A 27,872-nucleotide genomic window follows, 5' to 3' on the forward strand; every position below is an offset into this window, starting at 1 on the left:
GTTTCCTAACTTACATGTAATGTCCATAACTAAATTGTGGAGTTCCTCACTTGAAAATAAAAAGAGCACGAAAGAATTGACTGAAATGAGACTCGGTTGTGCTGTAAACTGCCGCAAGTGGACTATCCATCCCAACTTGGATGAACCTGGTGTCCACATGATACGGCTTTAAGCAGCATCTCTTTTATTTTTACAAATGTATTAAGAACCGAAATATTTTACAGCTGTGGACTTAATGGTATCAGAAACATCTTACGGTTTACACGTACACCAGACGAGTAAAAAGGGCAATATCACATACTATAAAACCCATTTGGAATTTGAATTGGGTGTTCAGTCTTTCCACTGAGCAATTTGTTCAAAGGTTATGCAGAAGGCAAGAACCCAACAAATTTCAACGTGAAGATCTTTCGTGATAAAAAGTCCACGTTTACTTCATCCGTCAAGTCTGCAAGGAATGTTGTTCTTGCATGCCTATTACCAAGCTGCACAAGGATTGAAAAATTGAGTTTCAGTGAATATGCCTCCGCTTAACTTAAAAAAAAAAGAGTACAGAATTTCCCTCTGAATTTCCAACACATTCAAAACGATTTGTCTTTGCGGGCATTTTGAATTTTAAAAAATGCCACATGCGGAAACATGTCTTGTAAGGGCAATTGCTCTATTCTGCTACTTAAAAATTCCATGTGCCATCCAAACAAAAAAGTCTGTTGTGAAATAAAATCTTACAACAAAAATGAGCACAAAATACATGTCTATAAATCCATTTTTCAGCCCACTGATATCTTTACTCTTTATTAAATCCTCCCAGTCCTCTAATTTGAGTATATTCTGTCAGAATATTTCTATACACATCTGCTACCCCATCCTTTAATAATATAACTCCATATTTTTACATCTTCAGGTACTAGAGTCGGCAAGCATAAGCCATTTTTTATGATAATGTGTGAATTATAAATGGACAAAATTCTGAATTTAAATAGAAAATCCATTAAGGAGTAGAGACAAACTTTGATGCCCCTCGCCTCCAGACCCTACTGATGAAATTTGTTGATGGTGTTTTTCTTCAACTTTATCACTGCAAATCAGGAAATGGGATAAAGTTCTCTATTTAAAGCTGAGGTGGGATGAATCTGAGTGATTTTTGTGTGGATTTGGTCACATTTTTGGATCTGACTGTGCTCAAATTCAGGCCCACTGTTGAACATTCAGCGACATTTGGCCGGGGGAAAATGTGGGCAAAATTATTTCTCCTTGTACATGTACATGCAAACATCAATATTTATCAGAAGGGATGTGTCTAAGCACATTTCCTGGAACTTTATCTATTTATATCCTCTAAGAGTTGAGGGCACACACCCTGTATTTGCCATTGATAATCTTCCATCTTCCCCAGAGGGGAACTATGGAGAGTTCTGGGACTTCTGGTAGCTAAAGTAATAGCTGAACCTCAAAGCCTCTCAGGGCTCACAGTACACCTGTCCTTCATAAGTTCATCTCTATTCATCATCAATGAAACTTCACAATTTTGAAATTGCTCAATAGTTCCCGTTAGCAATAAATAAATTCTTTACACTTACACAGTAGAGGGAGCATAGATTAGGAGAGCCCCACAAGTTTGTTTACATCCCAGTAATGGAGACAGTCATGTTAAAAATGCAAGTCATAATTAACCCCAGCAGTCTTCAATCCTTCACCTGTTGGAGGACTGAGGACTGTTAGGGTTTATAGAAGGTTACAAACTTTTACAGATTATCAGACACTTGTGAAAAAGAATGGAGTATTCTTAAAACAGTATATTTACAAATGCAATCTGGAGTTGGCACCTGGATCTCTATTGCAAATCTCAAGTACTTGCAATTTTTTAAAAAAGAATTCTACGTAATACATTTTCTCTAGTATCCTTTCTTAATTGGAAATCTGCTTAACTGAATGTACAGGTCAAGATCAATTATTTTCAAAGGGAGAAGCTATTTCAGATTTGTGATTGTTGTCTTATCAGATATCATCTCGATCCACCTGTACTGACAAGGAGGGAAGGGTGTCTAGGATGTGTGGATGGGAGTGCCGATTTTTCAGCCGGCTCCTGAGATCCGGGAGACCTCTGGGTGGAGCCACCTCATTTCCCGCTCCCGCGTCATCTCCCTCATCGTCATCATCTTCCTCATCGTCGTCGTCATCATCCCAAGCATTGCCGTCATTGGATAGCATGATCTTCAGGTTGGGAATGGAGCCCGTGAGGAAGCCGCCCCCCGTGTCGCTCTCATTGCCGCTGTTGCCACTGTTGTCGTCACTGGCCTGGTAAGCTAGGAGACCCTGCCTGCTGGTGGCTACAGGGTGGTTCATTCTGAGCCTTTCCCTGGCATCCGTCATCTGGGGTGTTGCAACCGCAGGCTTATTTCTACTGGGACAAACAGTGAACAGACAAATCAAACCAAATAAGAAACTTGAGTCACAAACGGGAATGCTCAATTGCAATCAGTGGCTCATCCAACTGTGAGGCAAAGGGGAAGCTCCCCTCCCACATTCGTGACATGTTGCCAAATTGTTTCCTTTTTTTTTAAGCAATGATACTTCCAAAACGGTACAATCACCTTTCAGGGGAAAGGGTTGGGTTTGAGCACCCTTTTATGGATGAAAAAAAAAATTGGCTTTTTTTAAAAAGAAAAAATCCTATTTTGCCCTGGATAGACCACCAGATTCCTATGAAGTCGTACAATGCATTGTACATTGCAACGCCTTTATTTTTTCTGAAGTTTCTCAGCATAAACGAATGTATGCGGATAGTGCTTTGATTGTAAAAAGCTACATGTACAAAGCGTTCATGTGAGATTTTAAGTACAATGTATCTGCCTCTTATTAATAATGATTAGAATATGAAATAAAATCAGTTAGCCTGCTGCACCCTTAGGCAAGCCCTAAATAGAGCCCTGCTGTGGGAAAGTCTGGTTTGGTCATCCAAAATAAGAAACTAAATACAGAACAAAATTATCTGCACAACTTCATCTTTGATCTTGACTTGAGAGAAACAGTGCTCGGTGTTCAGAGGTGACTTAAACGAACGAGATATACAGCTTTTGCAGTCACATAGTGCATGATGTAGTGGCTGGTTATAATTGATTGATATGATTTCGTAGTTTGAAACATAAGGCTTTCTGACAGTAATCTGTATTGGCTCACTACCGATGGGGCAACCAAAACACCCTACTGGGACAAATGCTGTTACCATGTATTGCCGATGGCACACTTTCAACAACAATCTTTCACATCTCCAATGTCTCAAGATACAGAATCTAAGCCTTGTTATGTTTTTGACCTCCAGCATGAGGTCAACTCAAATATTCACAAGTGCACGAATACGTCCCATGCTGCCGCGCATTTGAGATCTGGGGAAGTCTGAGTAGAGGCAAGGTGGAGCCCGCAATGCCCACAGCAAACAGCACAATGTCAGATTCAATGTCAGAATACATGTATGAGGTCAAGCCTAGAACTGCATAAATGTATTTAAATGTATACACTTTTAAAATTCCTCCAGAACGTATGCTACACCGTACATGTTATATTTATTCATTGGTGTACATGTACATCCACAGCAAATGCTCAAGTAAAGGATGAAATCCTTGCTGGGGTCAGATTAAAACTAGAACTCAATGAAATAACAAGCAGAATGGTTACCCAGAAAAACTTGACTCAATTTCCCTTTCCCAGTCCAAACAATTCCGCCTTTTCTGGCAAAGCAGGAAAAAAGTGACCTTTCAACTAGATGTGTTGCCTTCTTCAATGCCTTTGGGGTCGAAAGTGAAACCCGGATTAATAACATAAAAAACATAACCCTCACAGCTGAGTAAAGCTAAAAATTCAGGATGTGCTTCACGCTTTGCTGTGGAATAACCAGACGGCGTGATGGGTGAACGCAAGCAGCGCGGTGTGGGGAAGCATAGGGGGGAGGCGGCCCATGTGGAACCACTTAACCATGGTTCACAGAGGGTCTAAAGGGACATAAGAAGGGTGAGAATTCGATTGAGGGAAGCCTGTCAGTGGAGCATAGGTAGGGGGGGAGCGAGTTGGGCAAACGAGGAAGAGGTGACAGATTGCTGCAAGTTGTAAGAGAGGAGACATGTTCACATGACGGCGCTACGTGAAGCAGACAACCGTGTACGTGCAGATATCCACAGCAGGGGAAATTAGGAACAGTGGGGTGAAACTCAGTGCATCAGTTTGATTTACGGGACAATCGTAAATCTCTAACTTTTTAATGATTCTCATCCCAGTTATAAGAATGGGCTCAATCAGAAACAGCTACAACCACAGCACTCAGACTAATTGAATCCAGCCATTACATCCTCTACTTAGATTGGTTACCATCAGTTATGCTGGATGGGTGCAGCTGACAATCTTGCGATAAATGCAAGCCAGACTCAAACAACACTCAGCATGTCCACGCAATCGTGTTGCTCCAATCAGAATGTGAAGCCTGTGCTGACCGTGACGGCCATGTTTCTCTCGATATGCTATCACCTTCTAGCTCACAAAGGGGACCTTACACTCCCGCCCTTCCCCCCGGGATGCTTGATAGTCTCAATCTCCACCTTAGGTGTCAAGTCGGAAACGATCTAATTTACAAAGCAGTCATTGACTCTGCTGAGTGCCCCTATTTGCCCTCCAGGTACCTTGTCAACACCTCTTTTTTTCTACCTCCTTCTTTTAAAAAATGCAATAACTTCGTGCCAGGGTGCCCGGTACCGGGTATCTTGGGTTTGTACGCAAAGCCGGGGTGCCCGAAAACAGACAAAGGAGCTTGGCCTTGTAACAAAAGACCGTACTCGGAACAAAAGACCGGGCTACTGGGAATTGTCGACATTTTTTCAGTTGTCAATAGCAAAGGAAATCCGTCATTGTTTTGAATGATTATACCACTGTTTGTGGCATTCAAGGCGAGCGGATTACCACAGGGGACAAAAGCGTTCCAGTGGTTCAGGGATGAGCAATACAAATAACACTGCATGGTCAGCGGTCGAAAAGACCCCAGCAGTGCGCGGGGCCAATTTTGGGAACAAAAGAAAATAATGTGTAACACCACACAATCTGGGCTCTCTTTACAAGGCGGCGGGCCCGGCTGAAATACTCGGGCGCCAATAGATATTGTCTGTCAGATTAGAGTAGCCACCAGACAGTCATTTGTGTGGGTGTAAACAACCAGTGAATGAAGTTGTGATTTTTTGAGGAATTTCGAAAATGGAAAATTTTGAAAATCCCCCGAGAATACGACATGCAACTTCAAATTAAACCCGGCAGCATATGGCTAACAGGTTATCAGCACACTGTATGTACACATACATGTACGTGTACTTCACAGGTGAAAGGAGTATTATTTTGACACAAGAAACATGCAGACTTGACATTTAAGAAATCTTCACACGGGCAATGAGCCCAGACCTAGACCAAGAGAGGGCGTAATGTTCCCAGCAATGGCAGCTCTTTTGGTTGGAACTGCAGTTCGCTGGTTCACAAATGACTACAAAATGCACGTGTTACAGGCGCGTTGTACCAGCAAAACGAACACTCCCGACCAAAAAGGCTCTGTTCAACTGATGAAAGGGTGCTGTTGTACTACCCAAGGCGGATAATAATGCACAGCTGAAGATTCTCTAGAGAATTTTTTTCCCCTAATCAGACTGTAGTTTTCAGGATAGGGCTTGTTTCTTCTTGGGGAGCCCTCCGGCATTTTGGGACTGGCACCTGCAATAAATTTTCAACCACTCAAAAGTTTGGCAATGACAGCACGCACAACCAGGAGGTTTTATCACTTGGGATGCTATCAGATATGACACAAGGTCTCATTGTGGTAAACTTTAATCAAGAACAGGCCAATGCAACACAAGTGACAACAGCAGCGTCAACAGCACCAACAAAAAAAGATCGGAGCAGCAACACAATCTCTTCTTGTACGGACAGGACAGGAATTGCCACAAGCCCTTTGACATTGATGCTCTGATAATTGATAAATTTGCGGTAGCACCAATCGAAAATCTCTCTTTTGTGAGTGTTTGTGGTTCTGAAAAGAACCAAAAGGTAATGTTCAGAACCACACATACTCACCAAGGAAATACTTTCTCATGGTGCTACCGCAAACCTACTTAACTTCACCTTGACCTTGAAAACTTCAAATCTGAAAAAGTGCTCTTCAAAAGAAGTACACAGAACAAACATTGAAATTTTGTTCATAACAGATGGCATTACACCGTTTCCCTTGAATGCCACAAGTGCGGAAGTGATCAAAGTCAGGTCTCATTTCTCGTACTTTTACGAATCGTCAATCACCAACTCGACAATGATACCACACCACCCTTGATCACCACGGAGATAAACGCATCACTTGCTTGCCGGGTAATGTGGGATGACAAGATATGCACATCCTTGGCGGCCATGTGAGCCCGTGTTGCAGGAAGACGAACTCTGGATGGCAAATCAACGCCATGCGCCAGGGACTGATCGGGTCACCGATAGTCGTAATTTCATTTGCGATGCAACAGGGCCTTGACTCATCGCCGCTGCTTTACCATGGCATGGCAGGCCAAATGAAAGGCGGGCATTCATGATAGATTAGTCAGGGGGCTTATCTGTGCTGAAATCGCAGCTTCCAAACCCTGGCTGAATTTCCTTCTACTTTCTAGCAAAAGGTCAAACAAAGAGGGACTATCTGCATATTTTCTAATTGAAAAACTGAATCACAGTAAGTCTTCAGTTTCAACCCAGACTCCCCTTGCCTTTTCCACTGGTAAGATTTTGGGATCCTCTGAAATCAGACACGATAAAGTAATGTAATGACATGTTTTCAGAGTGGACCGAGACTTCCACTGAGAGGCTTCAGTCACCAAGCTGCAAGTTTCTGAATCTGTCTGAAGAACTACATGTAAAAAGCTGGTTGTTATTTTTGGCAAAACCTGTAGTACAGCATCCAGGGTTGAACAGACTGTTAAACACTTTGGGCCAATTTGGCCGCTTCCGAATCACTTGGCAGTGGCTTGAAATTACACACGACTCTATCATAAGAACTGTCTACAACCACTACCATAGACTTCTGCGTCATCTCTAGCCTCAGCCAAGTAATTTGAACATGGCCTTCCTTAAAGCCACTAAGCTGGGAAATTTGCAAAGCAAAGACAATATTTGCTTTAAAACAGAAACGGATAACCAACCAAAAGTATGCAGTACTAACTCCATAAATGAAGGCAAACTACATGTACATGTATACTGTCTGAGACTAGTGCTCTCCTTGCATCTAAGTTGACTTTTCCAAATGTGTAAGAGTTTCCATTACACTGTTCTATGACATGGAGGAAACAGGAGTGAAAACTTACAGGTAGTACATTGCCCAAGTACGCGTACTATCTCATGCTGAAAGGGGGGAGAGATGATGGACGCCATTACTGTGGACGCCATTAATGTGCACCAATGTTGAAGTGTGCTTCCTTGCAACTCAACAACAGGGTTTGTGCACACCAAGATGAACACCAGCCTACACTGGTTCCCTGACCTATCAATTCTTGACATTTACAATTTCTGCAAGGACAGGTAGCCACGGCTACCAACAGCATGTGATGTTATATGTACAAGTATGTTGGGATGCCCTATCATCTATTTTAAGATGTAGCATTTTCATGCTGGTTAGAATCTAAATATTCATCTTATAAAGCACTGCACAATAGTGGCAAAAAGTACACATATTCAAAAAACAAAAAAGGCAGATCAGAGAAAAAAGTGTGTTATACACTGTATAAATAAAAGGATAACAACATAACAAAATACCGGTAGGTTTAGAAATTTTCGGACCATTGGAAATTTTTAGAAAAGGGAGTTATTTCTGTTTTAATCACATGACTGTGACAGCTACTGGACCTAAATACCGTACTCTCAAATAGTCCGAATGTTTTGGTCCAGGAGCTAGGAGTTGTATGGCATTTCCCATGCACTACAATAATGTACATGTAGCTCAAAATAATGGCAAAGTTTGGGCGGCTTGTTCTCGAATGTTGGTGAACAGCTCGATTTGTTGTTCGTGGGTCGGCCGCTCGAAAGCCGGGAACATACAACCAGTTATACATGTAAGTAGCTGGTAGTTAGTGTCAAGCAACATTCAACATGGCGGCATCCATGTTTTTTTTCTGTTCTTTGAGGGTTAATGTTTGGACAACTGAGCTGAGTTCTTTTCTATTTAAAAAGGACCATTCATTTCCATGTTATGAAAATTATTAATGTTAAGTATGCAAAACTGCCCATTGTCTCCGGCTTTGTAAGCCATCTCGCTATTTTATGTGGCTGTTCAAATACCAATATCTGATGAGTTTTTGTGTGAGTTCCTGTACAACCCTGACGAAGAGATTGTGTGTGATCCTGTTCCGAGAACAGCATTCTTGGGTAGTATTCCCACCATTTAAGTGAGAGAACAAGAAACCTGGGTCAAGAACAGGCCACCTGAACTCGACCAAAAAGTAAAGGCTTCTACATGTACATGTAGCTGAAGAACGTGCATGCCAGGCCTTGTAAACATGTTCTAGATTGCCACCAGCTACATGTATAAAAATACCAATGTAGTTCAACCACCGGGCATATCAAGTTTAAAGCGCCTTGCCCTAAGGGCATTTCACCAGTCTCCCTAGTGGAAGCTAACCAGACTTTCTTGAAGTCTGGGTAACAAGCACCACCAACACTTGTCCCAAAATGGAATCCCGGTTGGTATGCTCTGCACCACGCACATTGCATGTATGTTGTTAGTTAGTTTGGGGGGACCCTACAGAACACCGTAACGAGGTTCCAGAGAAAAACTGAAGCTAGCACGAACAGGAACCCTTAAGCGAGAGGAAAGCAAGCAGGCGTTGGCCGACTTTGAATAATATGGGGAAAAAGGGTCTGACCCTGAGTGCCTTCTCAAGCTCGGAGCAATTTATTTCTTGTAACATGTTTTCACAGTCAATTTCCCGCTCAGGAAATCTCAAACTTGGGAGGCATCAAGAGACTAATTCATAAATCCACGGCCTTAATGAGCAATTTATCAAAATGACTGATGCCTCACGTACAGTGGACCCTGTCAAGCACCTCTAACTTCCCCCCCTCCAAAAAAAAGAGAAAATAAAGGGGACATTTTCACCAATATTTTTCCAACAGCCTTTCCAAGTAAGCCTTCTGCTGATGGTGATCTGCAGGAATTTTCTGGGCAGGAAAAGGGGGCATTCAGGCTGAGATCTGTGCCACATGTGAAAATGGTCTGCTTGGAGATAGACCTAATCTAATTTATGGGTGATGGATGCTGTCTCACTCAACTCATTGGAATACAATGCGGACAGGTGCGCACCGATCCTTGGAGAAATGGATGGGTGCATCGTGCAGAATGGCCTCCATTTTCTTCAATTCAAGAAAGTTCGTCTCGTGTTGTCAAAACGTGTCACAGTGTGTCACTCTGTAGAGATGGGACCCAGAAAGATGGAGAGATGGGCCAACATGCATTGTTCCAAAATTCTACCGAAGGCTTCCATCTTTTGTTACCTTCTCGACAAAAGTGTGCAAGAAGATTTTCGTTTTGTGCTGTCTGAAGAAATGGGCCCTTCAAGAATGATGGGCAGCTGGACCGACATACAGCACACCAACATTTTTCCACACCATTCGATCTGTTTAACCTTTTTCATAAATGCTGCAAAATTTCTCAATGCATAAGAAAACCTCCAAAAGGCTGTTACTTTAGCACACGCCCCGACTTGCATCAAGCTGTTCACAAGTACAATGTATTTTCAACTTTCTTGAAAGCAACATTTATGGATATATCTATAAGCACTGTGATAGCAACATTTTGTTTTCATGATTTTTTCAAAACGGTTCTCCCAGACATCCCAATTAAATACAGACAGGGCTTCAGAGCATATCGATTCTTGAGTCAGGCTCGACTAAATCTTATGAAACAAAGAACACAATGCCCGGAGGTATCATCAATACTTAGTGCTCCCTCGATGATGTATGGGATAGCGCCTTGGAGAATTCTTCCACGGCGTGGTACATGAGATATGCTGTTACACCCCCAACCGTGGGACATGACATCATCACAGCAACGCACACGGTAGGGAGATATAACGTGTCTTCATCACAAAAGAAGAAAATTGATTGCACTTCATGTGAGTGTGACTTGGCAAAGATGATGGCAATGACACAGTGTACAGGTGATCACAGGTGTTCTGAAAAAAAAAAAAATCTTGCCGATTCAGAAGATGGAAGAGAACTGAATTGCACGTCCAATCCAAGCTGAAATTCCTCCCCCCTCCCTCACCAGCTGCCCAATTTTCCACAAGTACCATCCTTTGGTATAGTTACAAAGTCTAATTTCCTGGCTTGAGTTCTCGTGTAAACACTGGCCACCACTCTCCACCCCTATCATCCACCCCACCCCAACCAGCAAAGTGTAAGGGCCTATATGTACACTGTACACGTTACGACAGCAAAAATGATACTAGACCAATTTGGTGCATTCTCAGCTAATATGGTTTTCATGGCCACATTGGCTTATGCCAGTAGATCTCTAAAGGGTCTGAGAATATACTTACATGTACATGTATCTTTACCATGTCTACCATTTGAGATACTCTGCCAGGAAACAGTGAATTTGTGACCTTAAAAAAAAACCCAATTTTGGATGATTTATCAAAGTAAGAGAAAAAAGTGAAGCATGTGATTACGACTGATGCAAGCATGCTGACATGGTCTCAGGGGGCATGACATGTGCAACATGCGCGACGTGACATGACGCTAATTCGGTCTGGCGCCAGTCGAATATCCGTCAAATATTCCCCAAGCACCAACTCATTAGGCTATTCCCAACGTCAACATCTATGGTCAAACCCCAGTGCAGACCTGTGGGTCTCTGTGGTACTGTGGGACTTGTGGATGAGGAAAAAAACTACCTGTACACTTACATGAATTTCCACTGCGTACGTAAGATGTACTTTGTCTACACATCACATGCTAACAGCTCAAGCTCAACCCTAAAGGTTCAATTCATGCACACTTACATATTTAAATAACTACAAAAAAAACCATAAAAACCAACGATGGGTATACATGTACCTTACCTAGAAAAAAATTGCTACTATTACCCAGAAGCCCCTCCTCCATGCCTCAGAGTGACATGAAAATGTCAGTCACTATGGCTGCATCTTTTACTGATCCTGTTTGTACCACGAACAACCTGAGTGTACTGATCCAAACTTTTACCCATCATTCCTCCACGAAACCAACATCTTATAAACCTAAGAAATACATTCTCATGAAGCTTCAACAATCCACAGTTCATGTACAAATTAAAAAAAAAATTAAACAAAAAACGTATTGAAAGCAGATATGTTTTACTTGCATTACCGATTCTAAACAACAAACTAGGATACATGTAGCAGCAATGATACGACAACCCCCAAAACTCATGACAGCACATTAAAGAGCTCATGTGGGAGTAATTAGACCTTGACAGCAAAAACCCCACTCCTGTCCCCCACATGGTGTCTCTCAGGGGGTCTGAGAGTGCCAAAAGTAATAGCGGGAAACAGCTTCGGAAGCCGAGGCATGAAAGCTCCGGAAAATGGTGCCACTAACGTTGTTTGGGGTGATATGTAATCTGCTACACAGGCCTCCCCCCCCCCTCAAAAAATAGCACCCTTGATACAATGTAGTTTGTCTCGGCATCTTGCTGTCCTACGAGCCCCTTGGCGCAAAAACTGTCTCTTTTTTATGCTCATAAATTTGAGGAGGGCTCTGACAATTCGCAAGACTTAAGCAATCCTTTTGAGGGAGGCTGACAGGTGGGTATTATTGTTTTTGCTAGGCAGGTGTTGTCAAAAATCATACGTCCCTACCCCACCCCAGTGTTGTAATAGGTTTTTCAATACCGTATGTCACGTTGTGTCATTATCCGGAAGTGACTTGAGTCACATTTGATCAAGAAGCTTAAGCCAAGTTGATCGGCAGTCCATTTTCAAGTCGAGTAAAGTTAAATTTACCATATGTTCAAGCCAATTTGAGTCACTGATGTTTGAACATCACTATGTCACGACTGACGATGATGTACAATCTACAAGTACCACACTATCTATTTTGTCGGCAGGTCGATCAATGACCTTTACATTTCCTGGTCTGGAGTGTGTGGCGAGTGCAAGTAAAGGATGACAGTGCCTGAAATGAACCAGCTCTCTTTTCATCCAGGATCTCTTGTCATCCAAGGAGTTATTTCTCGCATTCTCAGCCCACCTCACTTTGCCCTGCAAGGCATCCCCCACACTGCTCTGTCATCTGCAATGCTGATGGAGCCTATTCCAGATGACTTCAGGTCTCTCTTGCAAAGGTACGGGTACTTAAAAACAGAAGAAGAGACACTCTGCTAGCCTTCAGCATGTTCTCCATAGCAGGGATCCTTTGGGATTCAACCAGAATACATTTGAACACGTTGTCAGAGCTTGACTGGAGAGGGACGGCGACTAGGTTGGGACATGAGTCTAGCTATTGTCATGACAACTCAACCCCACCTGATCTTAGCCACCCCATTCCCATTGATAGATGTAAACTGCTCTGTACCTCTGTATGCTCCACAAAAAGTATTCTGGGAAATAATGAACATTTCAGAAACGTTTCTCACATTTGTTGAAAGTGGAAAGGCAATATATATGAAAATATTTAGTACTGTATGTCTGTGTAGTTACAAGTACCATCTACGTGTATATGTAGGTATTATTCAAACTGTAAGAGTTTGCATCTTCACACATGTACATTTAAATACCACATATCAAGATTTCAGCATCACTAACCAATGAATTACAAGTGTCATAGCACAGGTAAATTGGTAAGTGAAAAAACAATCCTGGCAGAAGTTTAAAGATGGAACAGCCTTCATCAACTTTGAAATTTGTACGTTAAACATACATGTCCATGTCCCACTCATCCACAACAGGACAGGAATATGAGGCTTCTGTTACATGGGGCGTTTGTAGCATTCTGTAGCCACTGACACCAACTACATGTACATGTCACAACAAAGACCAGCACCAAGTACAAGGAAAAGAGATTTGCAGCCCCCTTAGCCTGGAGTCATAGACTGGTCGGGGAGGCCCAACAGGAAATTTCCACTTCCCACTCTGGCTCCACCGTTAATTTGACTCTGACCTTTCTTAGAGTTTCAGCTAGATCCCCTTGGCACCAACGACTATCCTCTTTTTATTCTTTCTTTAAAAGAAATGGGCGCTCTTCTTAGAGTATAGATAAAGTACGTTCAACTTTAATTATTTAAGCATTGTTAAACTGTTTTCATCGCCAACAGGGCCACAAATAACGATCTTATCTCTCTCTGGTTGCCTATTGCATTCAAAAGCCCCGTCAAAAACAGTCACTCCAGCACCACAAGAGTTTTTGGATAAAAGATGTCAAATGAAAGACTGTGCATAAGAGCGATATTTGTCAGGAAGGAAAACATTATTGGTTCAGAACCCCACCAGTGGTGCTGTCAGGTCTAGCACGATTCCTCACACATCCTCTAAAGTAATCATATTCAGAAAGTCTCCAGTCACAAAGTCACATTCAGGAGAGCTGTGACAGAGTACATGTGGTTCAGCTCGCTGCTGTCAACATGTGTGAAAGTAAACGCTTAATGCATTCTACCGGGGGAACACCACCTGTTGAAATCAGGAACACACAGATGCCTTTACAGGTTCCAGCCACATGCATCGCTTACCACTGAAGCCAAATGGCGATAAAATAAAAAATCTTGTCAATAATCCTGAACAGGTGGTGAGAGAAAAAATTGCATTTAGCACTGCACACAAAACAATAGGTGGTTGCAGACCTGTACTTAGTTAAAAACTTGGGCATGTGGCCTAGTGGTTAGGGTTTGTAGCTTCTGATCACAGGGTCATGGGTTCGAATCCAGCTAGAGGCAGCATGTTGTAATCCTGGCAAGTCACTTTACTCCTATATGCCTCTTTCCACCCAGGAGTAAATGGGTACCTGTGAGGGCAGACATGGTTATGATTAGCAGTTTGCGCCAAAATGGCAGCACCAGGCTGGTATACTCCCCAGGGAGCTGAGATGGTTCCAGGAATGTTCAGATGAAGTGTGAGCCCAATGTGCAGGGATAATGATAATACAGCGCTTCGGAATGGTTTGCTAGATAGAGGGCGCTTTACAAGTGCTTGTTAGTATTATTATTAAAAATTAGCCAGTTGAAGACCTCCTTGTTTGAAGTACAACCTAAGACGGCATTCTGATATGAGAATATGGTTGGTCTAAATATATACATGTGCCAGCGCAAACTCACTTATAAATGCCTTTTTCCCATTTTAACTTCATGAAGTGTTGGGGATTGCAAAATTCAAACTGCTAACTAGATGCTTGGGAATAGAATCTGGTGCAACCAATCCTGCAGAGATTGGATTGTAATTCCCCACTCTGCGCATTTTATGTATTTGTCACCATGCAGTAAAAATAATTTTAAATCCAATATCCTAGCAAAGAATTTACCGATATGTTCTTGTGACTAAAATAATGCATTCACTACCAAAAAATCAGAGTAAAAAAAATCTGAGTAAATACATTAGCCCCGACAATCCTGAACACATGTATATTGTAAATCAACAGTTAAGAACCTAGAGTATTAAGCATTGTTGGGATTTATACAAAGTTAGAAAATACAAAAAATGGGGCACACTGCCAAAATGTAACTTGTGGAAGGCACATGGGGTGTGCTCACTTCCCCACTTTAACCTCTGCCCCTCTCCCCATTCAGGATTTTGAGAAGAAGTCTAAGAACAAATGCAGTGACTGCCCCTCCAAAAACTCCACATGGTCCCGCCCACATACTGAACCCTTCTCACACCCTTTGAGACAACTATGAAGCAGTTGAAGCCCCTTGCGCTGTGTAATGTTTATAAATATTTGCGTGCCAGTACTAACGCAGTCCCCGAGCACATGCGGAAGGTTCTCATTACAGAGCTAACTTAGGGAGCTTTCCCCTCGATAAGCTCCCAAGTCAACCAATCCTCTTGCCTGCTAATCCACGCAAGTCAGCCCAATGTATCGCCTCCATGGCACCTGGGAGACTTTAGAGGGCTCAGACTTGTAGATCTGGAGACTAATCGGGGCTCTCTGGATAGAATAAGAAAAATTAACAGTGCCTTCTGTGGCCCAACTTTCTTCTTTTTCTGTTTTCAAAAAGGTCTGGTACTGGTGTTGAAAGATGTCCGTCTGTAGGGAATGGTCAATACCCCATGAGCCCCAGAGGCTAGGGTGTGTGAGGCCTTGACTACATTCATTGCGTTTCCTTTCACAAGTCACAGGATGAAGGCGAGGGAATGGTAAAATATTGATAAGCAATGGAGTGAATTTGCTCTTCAGCAGACCGGCGCAATTAGATTTGGCGCGACCTAAAAGGGGCAACTCCTAGGGCTGTGTCAAATATGATCAAATATTATTTTCCTAATTTGAATATTCGAATGCAAAATTCATGAGCAGGAAGGAATAATTTTCATTTATTGTAAATGAGAAAAATTGCACTACACAGGCTTATTTTAAGCAAATTCAAACGAAAAGCCACAGAAATCTTACAATGATTCAAAGAGCAAATTATTCATTAAAAATTTAAAAGGAATAGAAATTTTCAACAGGGCAAAAAGTATAGTTCGTCTTGTAAATCTTGCATTATTGCAACTAGGTTTGTATTAATTATCAACAATCTGCCGGTCGTTAAGATCGAATATTCGGATATTCGATTGAATCAAGGGTTGAATATTGGAATAGTGAATGACTCGAACTGAATCAGCCCTAGCAACTCCTATGCAATTTGGAGATTTTGCCCAGCTTTAGGAGGAGATGCAAAGCTCCAAGAAAATAACCAATCTTTGGAAAAGCACCTGACAAAAAATTTCTCAGCTGTTCATCTTGACCTGACTTGAATGATAATAATAATAATTCAGGCACTTATGAAGTATTATTACACAAACTGGTATCACAACACTTTACACATAAAATAAAGTAATACAGAATGAGAAATTATAAACTAAGGGCTTAGAGATTAAAGAAATGCAGAAAAGATGAGTTTCAAGCAATGTTTTAAATTCGGCGAGGGAAGTTGCGTGACAGATCTTATGAGGAAGATTATTCCAAAGGTTAGGAACAGCTGCACAAAAAACCTTTTGTGGAAATGGAAGAGCGAGTTTGGGAGAATTCTGGTATCAGAACTGGAACGGAGTGATAAGTTCAGTGAGATAAGGAGGAGCGTGATCACTCAAACAGTCGCAAAAATGATGCGTTTCCTAATAGGAAGCCAGTGGAGCCGTTGATAAAGAAGTGTGATACAGTGTAACTTTAGCCATAAAGATCAGCTTGGCTGCTCTACACGAAGATGAATCTGCAGTAACAACTCAGCTCACGTATACACTTTTCAAGCTGTGCAGGTCACAAGTTTGCTTCAATAAGTAACGTTACTGTAAGTTGTAGGGGAAAAAATCAATCGAATGACATTTTTCTGATTTCTAATTTTGCCTGCAGAAGTATGAGCATTGAACCTTTGGTGTACATAAAAACGGTATCCAATGGCATTAAACAGTTGGCAATCAAGTCCTGGTAAATTTGGTTGAAAAGAGCAGATGGATTCAGCAATCTATAACTTTAGTTTCAGCAACCTCCACACTCGGATATCCACTCTGTTGGATTCACCAGTAAGCACAGAGAAAAAGCCAAAGTCTTAGGCGAACCTAACCTCCCTTAATTGAGCTCTGGTTGAACCACACATAATAAGAGAAAAAAAGACTTAACGTCATTAAATATTCAAAAAGTGTCTATTTGTATAAAATATGTTAACCTGTCAAAGTCAGATGATGATCAGCATGCAATTTTAATTTAAGCTGAGATTCAAAGAACAGAATTCCCTTTAAGGAAAAGTTAGGGCCACTGCACTGGCCGTTCCTATCCCAGGCAGTGTCTGGCAGGAAAGGATCGGACTGATGCCGAAACGGCCAGCAAAGCTTTCCTTCAGCTCAACCAACTGGCTTTCCCAGGGAAACTCTGCCCGATTTAGTCATCCTCAAGATAAGGCTCAGCGAGTCACCTCAAATTTGGTCCCCCCAATTCTGACAGCCAACTGGGGAAATTAAGTCTTCGGGTCCTTAAGGGGGAACCTTTTGAGGAACTCTGACAGAGTAATTGTTGTAACAACAAACATGTCCTACTCTGTGGACGAAACGCTGGCTGGAGTAACTCTGGCGTGAAGCTCGACCCCTTATTTTGAGGATCTGAAATATATCACGCTCTAAGACAGGCTATTTTTAGGTCAAACAGACTTGGTAAAGAGACAAAAACTATTTATAGTCTTTTACATCTACTGCAGTCCAAGGAAAGGTTAAATGTGATAACACCTTTCACAATTTGAATGAAAAGATGAGAATGTTTTTCTTGAGGTGGAACCACACCGACAGTATTTATCAGTTTATCCTGACTCATTGAGAGATTTAACTTGTTATTTACTTTAAGGCAATTTTTTTTTAATTGTTTATTAGATTATCATGACTTCCTGAGATAATCGAATCGTAATTTATGTTTAGGCGGCTGCACACTTTATCAAACCACACGTTTCCTAAAATATCCTCCATGATAGTGAATAACAAATTCTATTACCCCGTTCACACTTACTGTGAATGTTTAAGTAAGGTTGTAATGGCTAGTTGACACTTTCCATGAAAGCAAACTGCAGGCATAATATTAAAGAAAAACTTGTCACTGTGAAATTGAACGAGTTGTGAATACAAGTACATATCCCACTCTGGTGAATTTCGCTGCAATTATTTTGTGGTACACCAGTAGCTGTCAGCTCTCACTCGCTCACAAATGGAGTAGGAGACCAACTTTATCCATGCAGTCAACGTCCCACATGCACAAGTACATTATCAGAGAGAATAACGGCCTGCAGACACAACATACAATGGCCCATATGAAGAAAGAGAGAGCACTGACGAGGGAGTTCACAACAGCATCACTGTTGGCAAGCACTGATATCCAGTTCTTAGTATTTGCTTCACAAAAAGACTCAAGTGGTTTGTGCCAATTACAGATCCAGTTACACAGTACCGGTATCTCAAACTGGTGTGTGCATGGATAGTACATGCATGTACACTGCATCCTCCCTGGTTCCCTTCAAGGGCTGATTCAGGATCAAACCGTTTAAGGGGAAAACCAACATTTTTAGAAATTTTCTGTGTAACCTACTATGATCTTTCTGGGGTTGTGGTTGGTGATAATTCTTATGCACTTCTGGAAAGGACAGGTAATAGGCCCCCTAAATCGCTTTTCATTATTTGGAAAAGGGGTGCTGTTTTTAAGGGGGGGAATGGCCACCGTTGGATCCTTCCAACCTGGATTTTCCATTGTTCCCTGTCCAAAGACCAAACAGAGCCATCGACAGGTACATGTATGGTAACCCCGCACAGTATGTGCACTCCTGCCATCTTTAATTCACATGCTGAAAATATTCCTCAGTATACCGGCTAAAAAACAATCCAGAGAGAGACAGTCACAAGAAATGTCCAATGTACCGGTATGATATTCTGACTGGAAACCAGCTTTTCCACCCTAGCAAATATTTTTTTCCGTATATTTCCGTGTTCGATGGCTCTAAATGGCTCTTGTTTTTGCTAACTAAATCTGCTGAGTTGAAGAATACACTATAAGCTTACCAGCCCTGTAAAATTGAGCGTTGACCTTGTCAAGCATTTTCAACACTACGTTTTGATGCTTACATGTACATGCCAATTGATTCTGTATTTTGTCATTGATCCACGCAAACAAAGACAGCCCAAATGGTTCTTTAATGCTGTTAAACAAATGAAACTTAAAACGCAAAGCCACCCCCCCCAGTTCACCCTCCTCCCTTCCGTATCCTTCAAAGAGAGAGAAAAAAATCAGAGGTCATCTCCCTCTTTCTAAATGTCACAGCCCTGTGACTAATATAAATACAAATACATAGTACTGTCTGTCTACACACCCGGCCGCAACGTCTGTCCATATCCGGCTGGCCTTAGGAAACGGAAAGTATCCCCTATAGTCAAAATGGAAGCAATTGGAGAACAGACTGAAGAAACCCGACCCCAATCCCTTAAGAGTTTCCTAAGCGGATGAGGCAACTCAGCCGGGGTGTACATGTACTCTCTTCTGTAAGATCGGAAGGGAATTCTTCAAGCTGAGGTTCACTGCCAAAAGCAAAGACTGACTTCTTTGCGGACATTAAAAGGGCACAGTAGGTCCTTTTTCTCTATCTCTTCATGTTCAGTATCCCTTGGATTTTTATCACTTGACCACATTCGAGAAAAGTAAAGTGTGATAATGTACTGATGTCCATTTCTGGGGTGGAATGGATTATGAAGTGACTTTGGCTGGCTTTTAGCTGTATGGATGTTAAGTGTTATTTTTAGTTGTGACAGAATCCACATCAGCTACTGCAAAGTATTGCTTCAAATGTTGCCTACAAGTATGTACACGTAGTTGGATATTTATGGGCACAAATTAATGCTGATGATCTCTGAAGTTGAAGCAGAAATTCGCAATTTTAAGTAATTAATTGATTCATGCCAAATGGGACCATGTCACAGTCACTCCACTGCTGAGTTACTATTAATATCTTTATTAAGAGTTCAGCAAGTTTCTGTTGGGAGGTACCCTGTATATATACTTTACATATTATCAACATACACTGTACATCATGCACATGTACAGTACTTGTAGCTTGAAGAACATGAGATAAGAACCTAGTTTTAAGGTTGTACCAGGAACGAAATCAAAAGGACAAATATCAAAAAACTGATGTGCATCATAATTCCTGACATTTCAAATCTTTAAGGTCCCATATGTGCAACCTGATTGAGCTCGATGAAAGACATGTTGCTTCGGAAAATACAAAGTCAAAGAAAGAGTACATGCAAGCATAACACAAGTGATGACTGTGCCACTGTAGATCAGCAAATTTCACAACAAATTAGGGATTCCTGTATGTAGCTTTCTGTTCCACCAGGCCAGATGACAATGACATCATGTTTAAAATGTAAAATACCAGTAGGTATGACACCATCCCCATACATGTACTGCAACATGACACAACACCGATTCCTCGCAAACAAACGTTGGGTAACCACGCACACATATGTAAATGACAAAGCAAGAAACCGTCAAGTCCCGTATGACACCAAGTCATGGCCCTTTGACCCTTCCTCCCTCCCTCCCTCCCGGTTATGCAAACCATCAGTTTCAGGATCGCCATTGTTACTGTCATCTCCAAAATCCCCATTCCTGCTCCTGACAGCCTTAATCCTGCTTAATCTACCCAAGTAATCATCAAGACCTCCCCCATGGGATGAAGGGAAAACAGCTCAGGGCATGTTGGATCACATCAATCATGGTTCGTATTGATTCAAGTACTTGCATAATACACAAAGCACTTCCACTGAATCATCCTTAATAAGCAGCTCTATAAGTCAATCCACACAGAAAAGTACACTCATAAAGTAATCGCTCAACACAAGTGCTGAACCATAGTTATGGGGAACAAAATTGTTACGGGGCAAATTTCTGTCCCTTACAACTCAGTCCTGAATTTCCTTACAAAAGAAATTGGCCACTTGACATGGCGATGGCCGGGACACATGTTTTATGTGCCTGTACTGAAAATGTTTAATCAAATTAAACAACTGGTTGTTGAACACCTTTCTAGGTAGGAAATGAAACTTTTTCAGAGAAGTGAGAAGTAGATTTCAAGATGACCTGTTATTTTTTACAATAAGTTTTCTGTTTCACTTTCACTGAAACTCAGAGCCGTAAACTCTATGCACCCTGCTAAACTTAGAAACCAAACAAAGCTGAAATGATGGAAACCATGCTTAACACAATAAAGCATGACAGTGATTTTATATGAAGCAGCATCTCCCAATGACTGCTGTTGTAGTCCAGCCCATCACAAGTCCATCGCAAGCCATCAAACATCAATCAAGTTACAAGCGATTCAAATGAACTTTAACTTATTTTAATTTTTTTTGAGAAGTGCCAAGATGAATATGAGTATTCTCAACATGGAATATATACAAACTGAACAGCTGTCAAGAACTGACTTACAAACATGGCATAATTTGCATAAAAGTGGCTCCAAAAAGGCATTAAACTAAAACTTCGGCCGTTTATTAAAATTTGCCAGTTGGAACCAGATTTACAAAAAAGACTCAAAGATAAGAACGAAATCAAGCACAATTACATTGTACTGAGGCAGTACCTGATTACAAGAGCTCAACAAAGGCCACATGCCAGAGCATGTATTGCAGCCCTATCAAATACATGTACTGGTATATACATGTATATGAGTTTTTAACACGCATGACACATCCTAACATGAAACACTCATCATCAGTTTCTTGAAACCTGGAACGTTGCCACTGTGCACATGTTTCATGTCTAGACAAAATGAGAATGACAATATAATAAACAGGAAAAAAAATGCCGTAATCCAGACTCCACTGGGTGTGATCAGACATGGGACCTTGGCTTTTCTTTTACTAGCTTTGAACTAGGAAAATGTTTCCCATGTTGAAAAACTGTCATCGATAACCATCAACCAAAAAAAAAAAAAAAAAAACCAGGACTGCTGACCTTATGACAGTCCCACTCCCTGCCTGGAGTGGACCTCAAAAATCCTGTCTTGGGTTACTCAATATCCTCTTTCAATTTTGTATAACACCCGACCAGTGACAATACTGGCATGACTCTCTCGGATTCGACTGACACATGCATTACCAGGGAAATACTTGCTGACCTTGATAATTTCTGGTAGGAAAAAACTATGGTGAATTTTTTTTTCCTCAACCTAAATGAAATTATCTCAAAAACTCTGTGCAAGAAATTTAATTTCTGGTGCTATAGGTAGCGTGCAATTCGCGTAATTTGTGTAAATTTTAACTCAGGGGAATTGGAAGCATGTAAGTTCTCAATGCCAAAGTTCATTTGCATTTTCAAGCGTGAAACACGATGCAATCATTTTTGGAAGCTGGGACACACATAAAACGCAACAATCTGTGATTGGCTCAAATAGCATGCAATCCTGAGGTTCACTTCATCTGGCACAGCCATACTGAATCAACATGGCAACCTGACATGGCAACCTGACATGGCAACCAGCCTGGTAAATCCAGGAATGCCATAAAGGAGAGGACAAGACTTCAATCTCTCCTCCCATTTTGGCAAGGTGCAACAGATCAAGAAGCTCGGCCTCACAGGAATCCTGAGGCTCCATACAGGTCACTCATGAATTCTGAACAATATCTTGTAACGACAGACTGACAGAAATTAAATTCCTCTATTCACACATCAGAAGTTCCCTCAGACTACGCTCATCATGAACGGGGAACTGACTGACGATGATCCAACCCATCAAAATGAGTCACAAGTCTCCAGAGCCACTTTTGAGATTACAGGCCCTAAGTAGAATCTTGCACGATGGATTTCAACAGCCACCCTGAACAGTTTTCACCTACACAATATCCATTTCAATCAAGATGCCAGAGTAAAAGATGCTTGTACATCACAATGAAGAGCAACTTTACAATGCAAACTTAAACAGAATAACTGATAAAATGGCCTTAAACTTCATTTTGTGGGATCCAGAACAAATACAATAAATGCAGGATCGTAGTCATCTTACAGTTTATATACTGTGCGTAATGTTGTCCATTCCCACTAGCCTGCAATGAACAGGCTGCAAAGACGTAAGCATTGCCACAGCCCAAACAAAGAGCACTTGTACACTGTACATGCCAATACACGTAGAGTGCAGTAGGCAAGTCTTCAACATCTTGTTAAATGACAAAAATTAGAGTATGCAAAGCCAGCATCAAGTGTCCTATCGGCATTGTTACGAAAACCATGCACAGCACAGTCGATAATCATTACATGGTATTTGATAATGAATCTGCCACTATGTTTTGCATGAAAGTAACTCCTGCCATCCAATGAACAAAGCACGACGTATGTTTGATGACCAAACTTTTGCCTACAGCAACAAAAGCTGGGGCGGGTTTGGCAACCCCTAATCAGAAACATGTTTGCGACGTCAATGCAGTGACCGAGAACACGTTAAGAGTGGCCCACATAACCAAGAACCAGAAACAGTTCCGTCATCTGACAGAGGCAAAGCACAAGGAACGAGAAAACACTGTTGATGAACATGATTTTCACTCAGTATTTGGCAAGTTTCTCACCGGCACTGTTTTCCTTTTCCACGTACATTCTAGAAGTAAGTACAGTGGAACGCCGCTATACCGAACACCGCTATACCGGACATTCGGCTGTACCAAACATCGTCCTTGGCTCCCAATATTTTGTGCACAAAACCTACCGAACATTATGCAGAACTTTGCAAATCAACCAAGATTTGCCACAGCATGCACCAGAGATCGATCCTGAGCGGTAGCTTCATGACTTTCAATTAAATATCAATTTTGTAACGCAAGATTTCATGAAAAAACAAAAATAATTAACAGATACATTTCTAGAAATCTCAAACGTGAATGCAATGGCAAAAACATCATGAAAACAGCAAATCGTAGTATCACAATAGGGTGCACTTCATTTAGACAAGAGAGGGCGCTATTCAACATGGCAACAAAACGTTCGGCAGTTAATTTCGCTATACCGAACGACCACTGTACCGAACATTTAGCGTGGACCCCGTCGTGTCCGTTATAGCTGAGTTCCACTGTATCTCTTTGACTTGCTGCAAGTAACAAATTTTGAAATGTATAATTTCATTCGTTTGAGGAGCGACAAAGTTTTTTGTTTCTTTTCTGCCATTTTGAACCTGCACTGAACCAACTCACACCTTCGGTTTTTGTTCGGTTTGAACAATGACGTCACAGGGGCATAATCCAATCATACAAGTGCCTAACCAATAACCAAAGCTGGAAACAAGTTCGTGGTTCAGGTCACAAAACATGCCCTTGAGCACAGGGAAACTATGTGATCATGTAATACCATGACGTCACTGGTAATATTTCAGGGTTCTAGTAAAGTACTGGTTCTCGATGTACAATAACTGTTGCACAGCTGAATCATAGCACAGTAGGAAAACTTACTTCAGGATGTATACAGTGTGTAGAAGCACAATGTGTACTTTTTCTAAACTGCAAACCCCACACTGAAAACTGCAAAAAGTGAAGGACTCTGTGTTTTTCCTTGACCAGGAGACAACATAGATCAAGACAAATAGCTCAGTACATGTACATGTACTGTCTGACTATCGGAGTGACTATACATACATTAAACATTACACTTTGTCTGGGGAAAAAACATAATGAGAGTCTGACCAAATTCCAACATGAATGCTCATTTGAATTGGATGATGTGGAAACAGGTTCAAGTATAATATTTATACATGTACATTGCAGTTGTCCCACAAAATTGATTGGGATTTGGAACTTAAGCTTTAAATCAGTAGAATTTATGAGTTCCTGTCAGAAGGAGCCAAGGGGAGGGCGAAGTTGAGACAGCAGTCTGACCTTGGAGGAAAAGGGGAGGGATGGTAACTCTCATTAGCATGTACCTCACTGCCTTGATCTGATCCTCCAGATCGTCGGCGTACATCCTCATCGGTCGACGCGGCTGAACCGGCTTCGTCAGCAGCCGAAGATCCATCTCCACACTGTCGCCATCATCCGAGTCTCTCTCTTCCATCCTCCGGTGACTCTGTGAGTCATCCCCGTTGCCATGGTTACGCCGCTTCCGCGCGTACTCCTGTCTGTCCTCATCGTCTGAGGCATCGTCGTCGCCATAGCGACGCTTGCGTTGGCCCGGGACAAACTTACCCTCCCTAATTTTTTTCTTCCTGTTAGTCGGAGAGACCAGCATAAAAGAGAGGATGTTATCCATAAACAGCCAATCCCCACCCTGCTTACTTTTTGTTCTCCTGAGTTTTAAGAAAACAGTTTATCCATGATTCAAGACTGCGGTCGGGGGAGGCAGGGGCCTTTTTTGATTGAACACAAAATGACAATGTGGAAAAAAGTACAGACAACATGAAAACCACGTACGGAAACCTTCAGTAATATCAACAGAAGATTTCAACTGCGTGTACATTATGAGGTAATGGTGGTTATGTACTCTGTCAGAAAGGGGTTGAGAATTGAGTCTGAAATTCCTTCACTGAAACGCTGTCAGACACTGTTAAAACTTTCGGTTAACTGCTTAAGAACTTTGGTCTCTGTACGTGTTGATTTCAACAACTGCATGTGTGTACCCTCTCTTGTTGAAATCTCCTGCTGTTTGATGGACACATCCAGTAGTATTTCAAGCCCTGACCACACTTTAACAGAGGGCTAGAGGATAAGGCTACCAGTAACATTTGTCCAAAACACAAGTATTAATCAGTTATTCCCAAAGGCAGCACTGCTGCCATTGTATCATTCCCTCCCAGGGATGTCTGTTTTAATTAAATAACCCCCTTTAAGAGCACCTGTCACAGCTAACGACAAGCCCTGACAGGTACCTCGTTAGCAAGGCTCTTTAGCTTGTTAGTAGGAAAAAAAGACTGAGCATTCACCTTGGGGTTTAACACGGCTTGTCCCAGCTGGAAGTATTTAATTACAATTTATGACTTTTGTGTCACCCCGTGCGAAAATGTTTTTTATCACTGGGTCAAGACAGGGTAGGTATTGCAACTCAGGAATCCAAACTGACGATCCCATTGAGGATTCCCTTGGTCGCAAAACATTCTCAGGTCGATTGTTCTGCACAACATTGTACATACAAATATGTCTCCTTTAATGAATCCTTTCTGCCAGAAAAAGGATAACATCATGGCAGTAATGATGAATGTTTATGTTATTCACACTGACTCCATCATAAATATGCACTCATTCATGTGCACAAAATGCACGAAACACCCATACTTGAAACTGATTGCTTTGATAAATCTGCTTGGATTCAGTTCTGTCACTAGGCTCCATTGAAATTTTAAGCAACTGTTCAATTGGAATCAATTTTGTTAACCTCTTTTGAAGCTGGGACTTTTTTCTGAAAGCCGACTCCAAGAATGGCCACGAAGGCCACCTGCCAATTCTTAGTTTGTGGCCCTGCAAGCTCTACACGCTTTGAATTACACAGTGAAAAGGCTCATTGTTCGGTGGCATGCGGCTCTATTCACGCTTCCACATTCCCGTTGCCTCTTTTCAAAGTGGGGACTATTGTGAAGCTGCTGATTATGATGCAAATTCGGCCTTTTCATTTCTTGGCAACACACAAAGGCCAATCACCTTATATACAAGAGCCAGGGTCTGCCTTCTTTCACCGTGTTCGCTAGAGCGTGGGCGGAGAATAATAGCTGAAAAGCGGGCTGAGGAATCTCAATTTTTATGGCGGCTCTTACCGCTTCCCGTAACGAAGGGGTTAATGAAAGAAGGTGTCACTGCAAAATATAAACAACTGCCACACTCACAGCGAGCCACTGATGAGTCCTTTCATGCCTCCAAAATTAGGATTTCCGTACTTGATGTAGTACTGACTGCGGTGGCTAGGGTCAAAAACCTTCTTGTCAGCTGAAAGATATCAGAAAGAAGCAACAAATCAAATGCACCAATCTGTCGCACTCCCTCCAGGCAGGAACAGTTGATGCAGGGGATACACATTACGTAAGAGCTGGTTTGTGCACATACAAAACTGAGCAGAAAAGACTGATTTCCGTCTGAATGTGTACAACTGTGACGGAGCTCTGCACAGATGTAAGGTGCACAGCAGCAATGGCATTCAAATATCTAGTTCCTGGTTCCCAATGCAGGTTTACCTGTGCCTAGGTTATGCATGGTACAGTATGACTTCACTGAGTCAAGATTCAAATTCACAAGACTGCATCTGTCAAGCCTCCAAAGTTCACACGTCAAGTTACCCTAAGCAAAAGCAAACAGCAGTGATAACACTAAACCTGGGTTATCTAAGCATGAACACACTCCATGACCCCATATCTGGGCCCAATTTCACGGCGCTACTTTCCGCAAGCAAAAAATCAGCACTTATTGTAGCAGCAAATTTGCTTACGCCGAACGTATTTTAAGGGTAAGCGAGGAATTGTGGCGGGTGCGCATGCGCACATCCCGTAACTGAGGATTCTGTGCTTGAAGGGTTAGTGCAGAATTTTTCTGCTTGCACAGTTAACGCAGAATGGAGATCATAAGCACAGAATTCTAGGTAAGCAGTGCCATGAAATTGGGCCCTGGACTGCAAGTCCTGTATTCCTACCCTCCAACTGTTGAAACTGACCTGTTGTTGCATATCGCATGACCAGCTCCTTTTCGGCTTCAGGGCAAGGCAAGCCTGTACGAGTGGCTTCCTCGTGGCTGAGGTGGACTGGGCCCATGTCCATGTCATCCTCCATTGTACTGTTGTCATCCATACTTCTCCCCAGTGTTGACGAAGTGGGTGGGGAATGAGCAGAGGGGGCAGCAGAGGGGGTCGGGTTTGGGGAGCGGCTGGTACTGCGTCGATGTCTCTCCTGCTCCCCTGTTTCCCGGTCACTGACGAGATCCAAGAAATCGTCATCGTCATCTTCTATGAATGAAACAAATATCACAAAGGGGGCATACATTTGAATTCATCTACATGACTTTATTTTATTGGCCAGAGTACACGAACCTATCCGGTTCATCAGTGACTTCATCACAAAGGCGGACGCGCCAAGATATCCAGGCTCCCACTGGACGATTGCTGAAGATGCGCGTTAACTTTCGGTTCGATGATTCCATGTAAACAGCAATCAATGCATGTAAATCTAAGTGCAGTGC

General features: G+C 42.0%; 1 protein-coding gene across 6 annotated transcripts in view; it reads right to left on the bottom strand.

Annotated features, from left to right (window-relative positions):
- Positions 1 to 96: 96 nt before the first annotated feature.
- LOC110976594 (uncharacterized) overlaps positions 97 to 27,872 on the bottom strand; it is a 48,865-nt gene continuing 21,089 nt past the window's right edge. For 4 of the 6 annotated variants that reach the window (XM_087141768.1, XM_022229997.2, XM_022229999.2 and 1 more), the window contains 4 exons: positions 27,352 to 27,639; positions 26,534 to 26,633; positions 24,644 to 24,925; positions 97 to 2,404 (listed from right to left, as the gene is read on the bottom strand). In XM_087141768.1, coding sequence (XP_086997894.1) covers positions 1,999 to 2,404; positions 24,644 to 24,925; positions 26,534 to 26,633; positions 27,352 to 27,639 — 1,076 coding nt within the window. In that variant the 3' untranslated portion in view covers positions 97 to 1,998. The remainder of the gene's footprint in view (positions 2,405 to 24,643; positions 24,926 to 26,533; positions 26,634 to 27,351; positions 27,640 to 27,872) is intronic. The other 2 variants (XM_022229998.2, XM_087141769.1) reach the window with 1 other exon arrangement.

The sequence above is a fragment of the Acanthaster planci genome, linkage group LG09 (assembly GCF_054643075.1).
Source record: "Acanthaster planci isolate LZ-2023a linkage group LG09, COTS_SCS, whole genome shotgun sequence".
In the NCBI taxonomy this organism is placed as follows: Eukaryota; Metazoa; Echinodermata; class Asteroidea; order Valvatida; family Acanthasteridae; genus Acanthaster; species Acanthaster planci.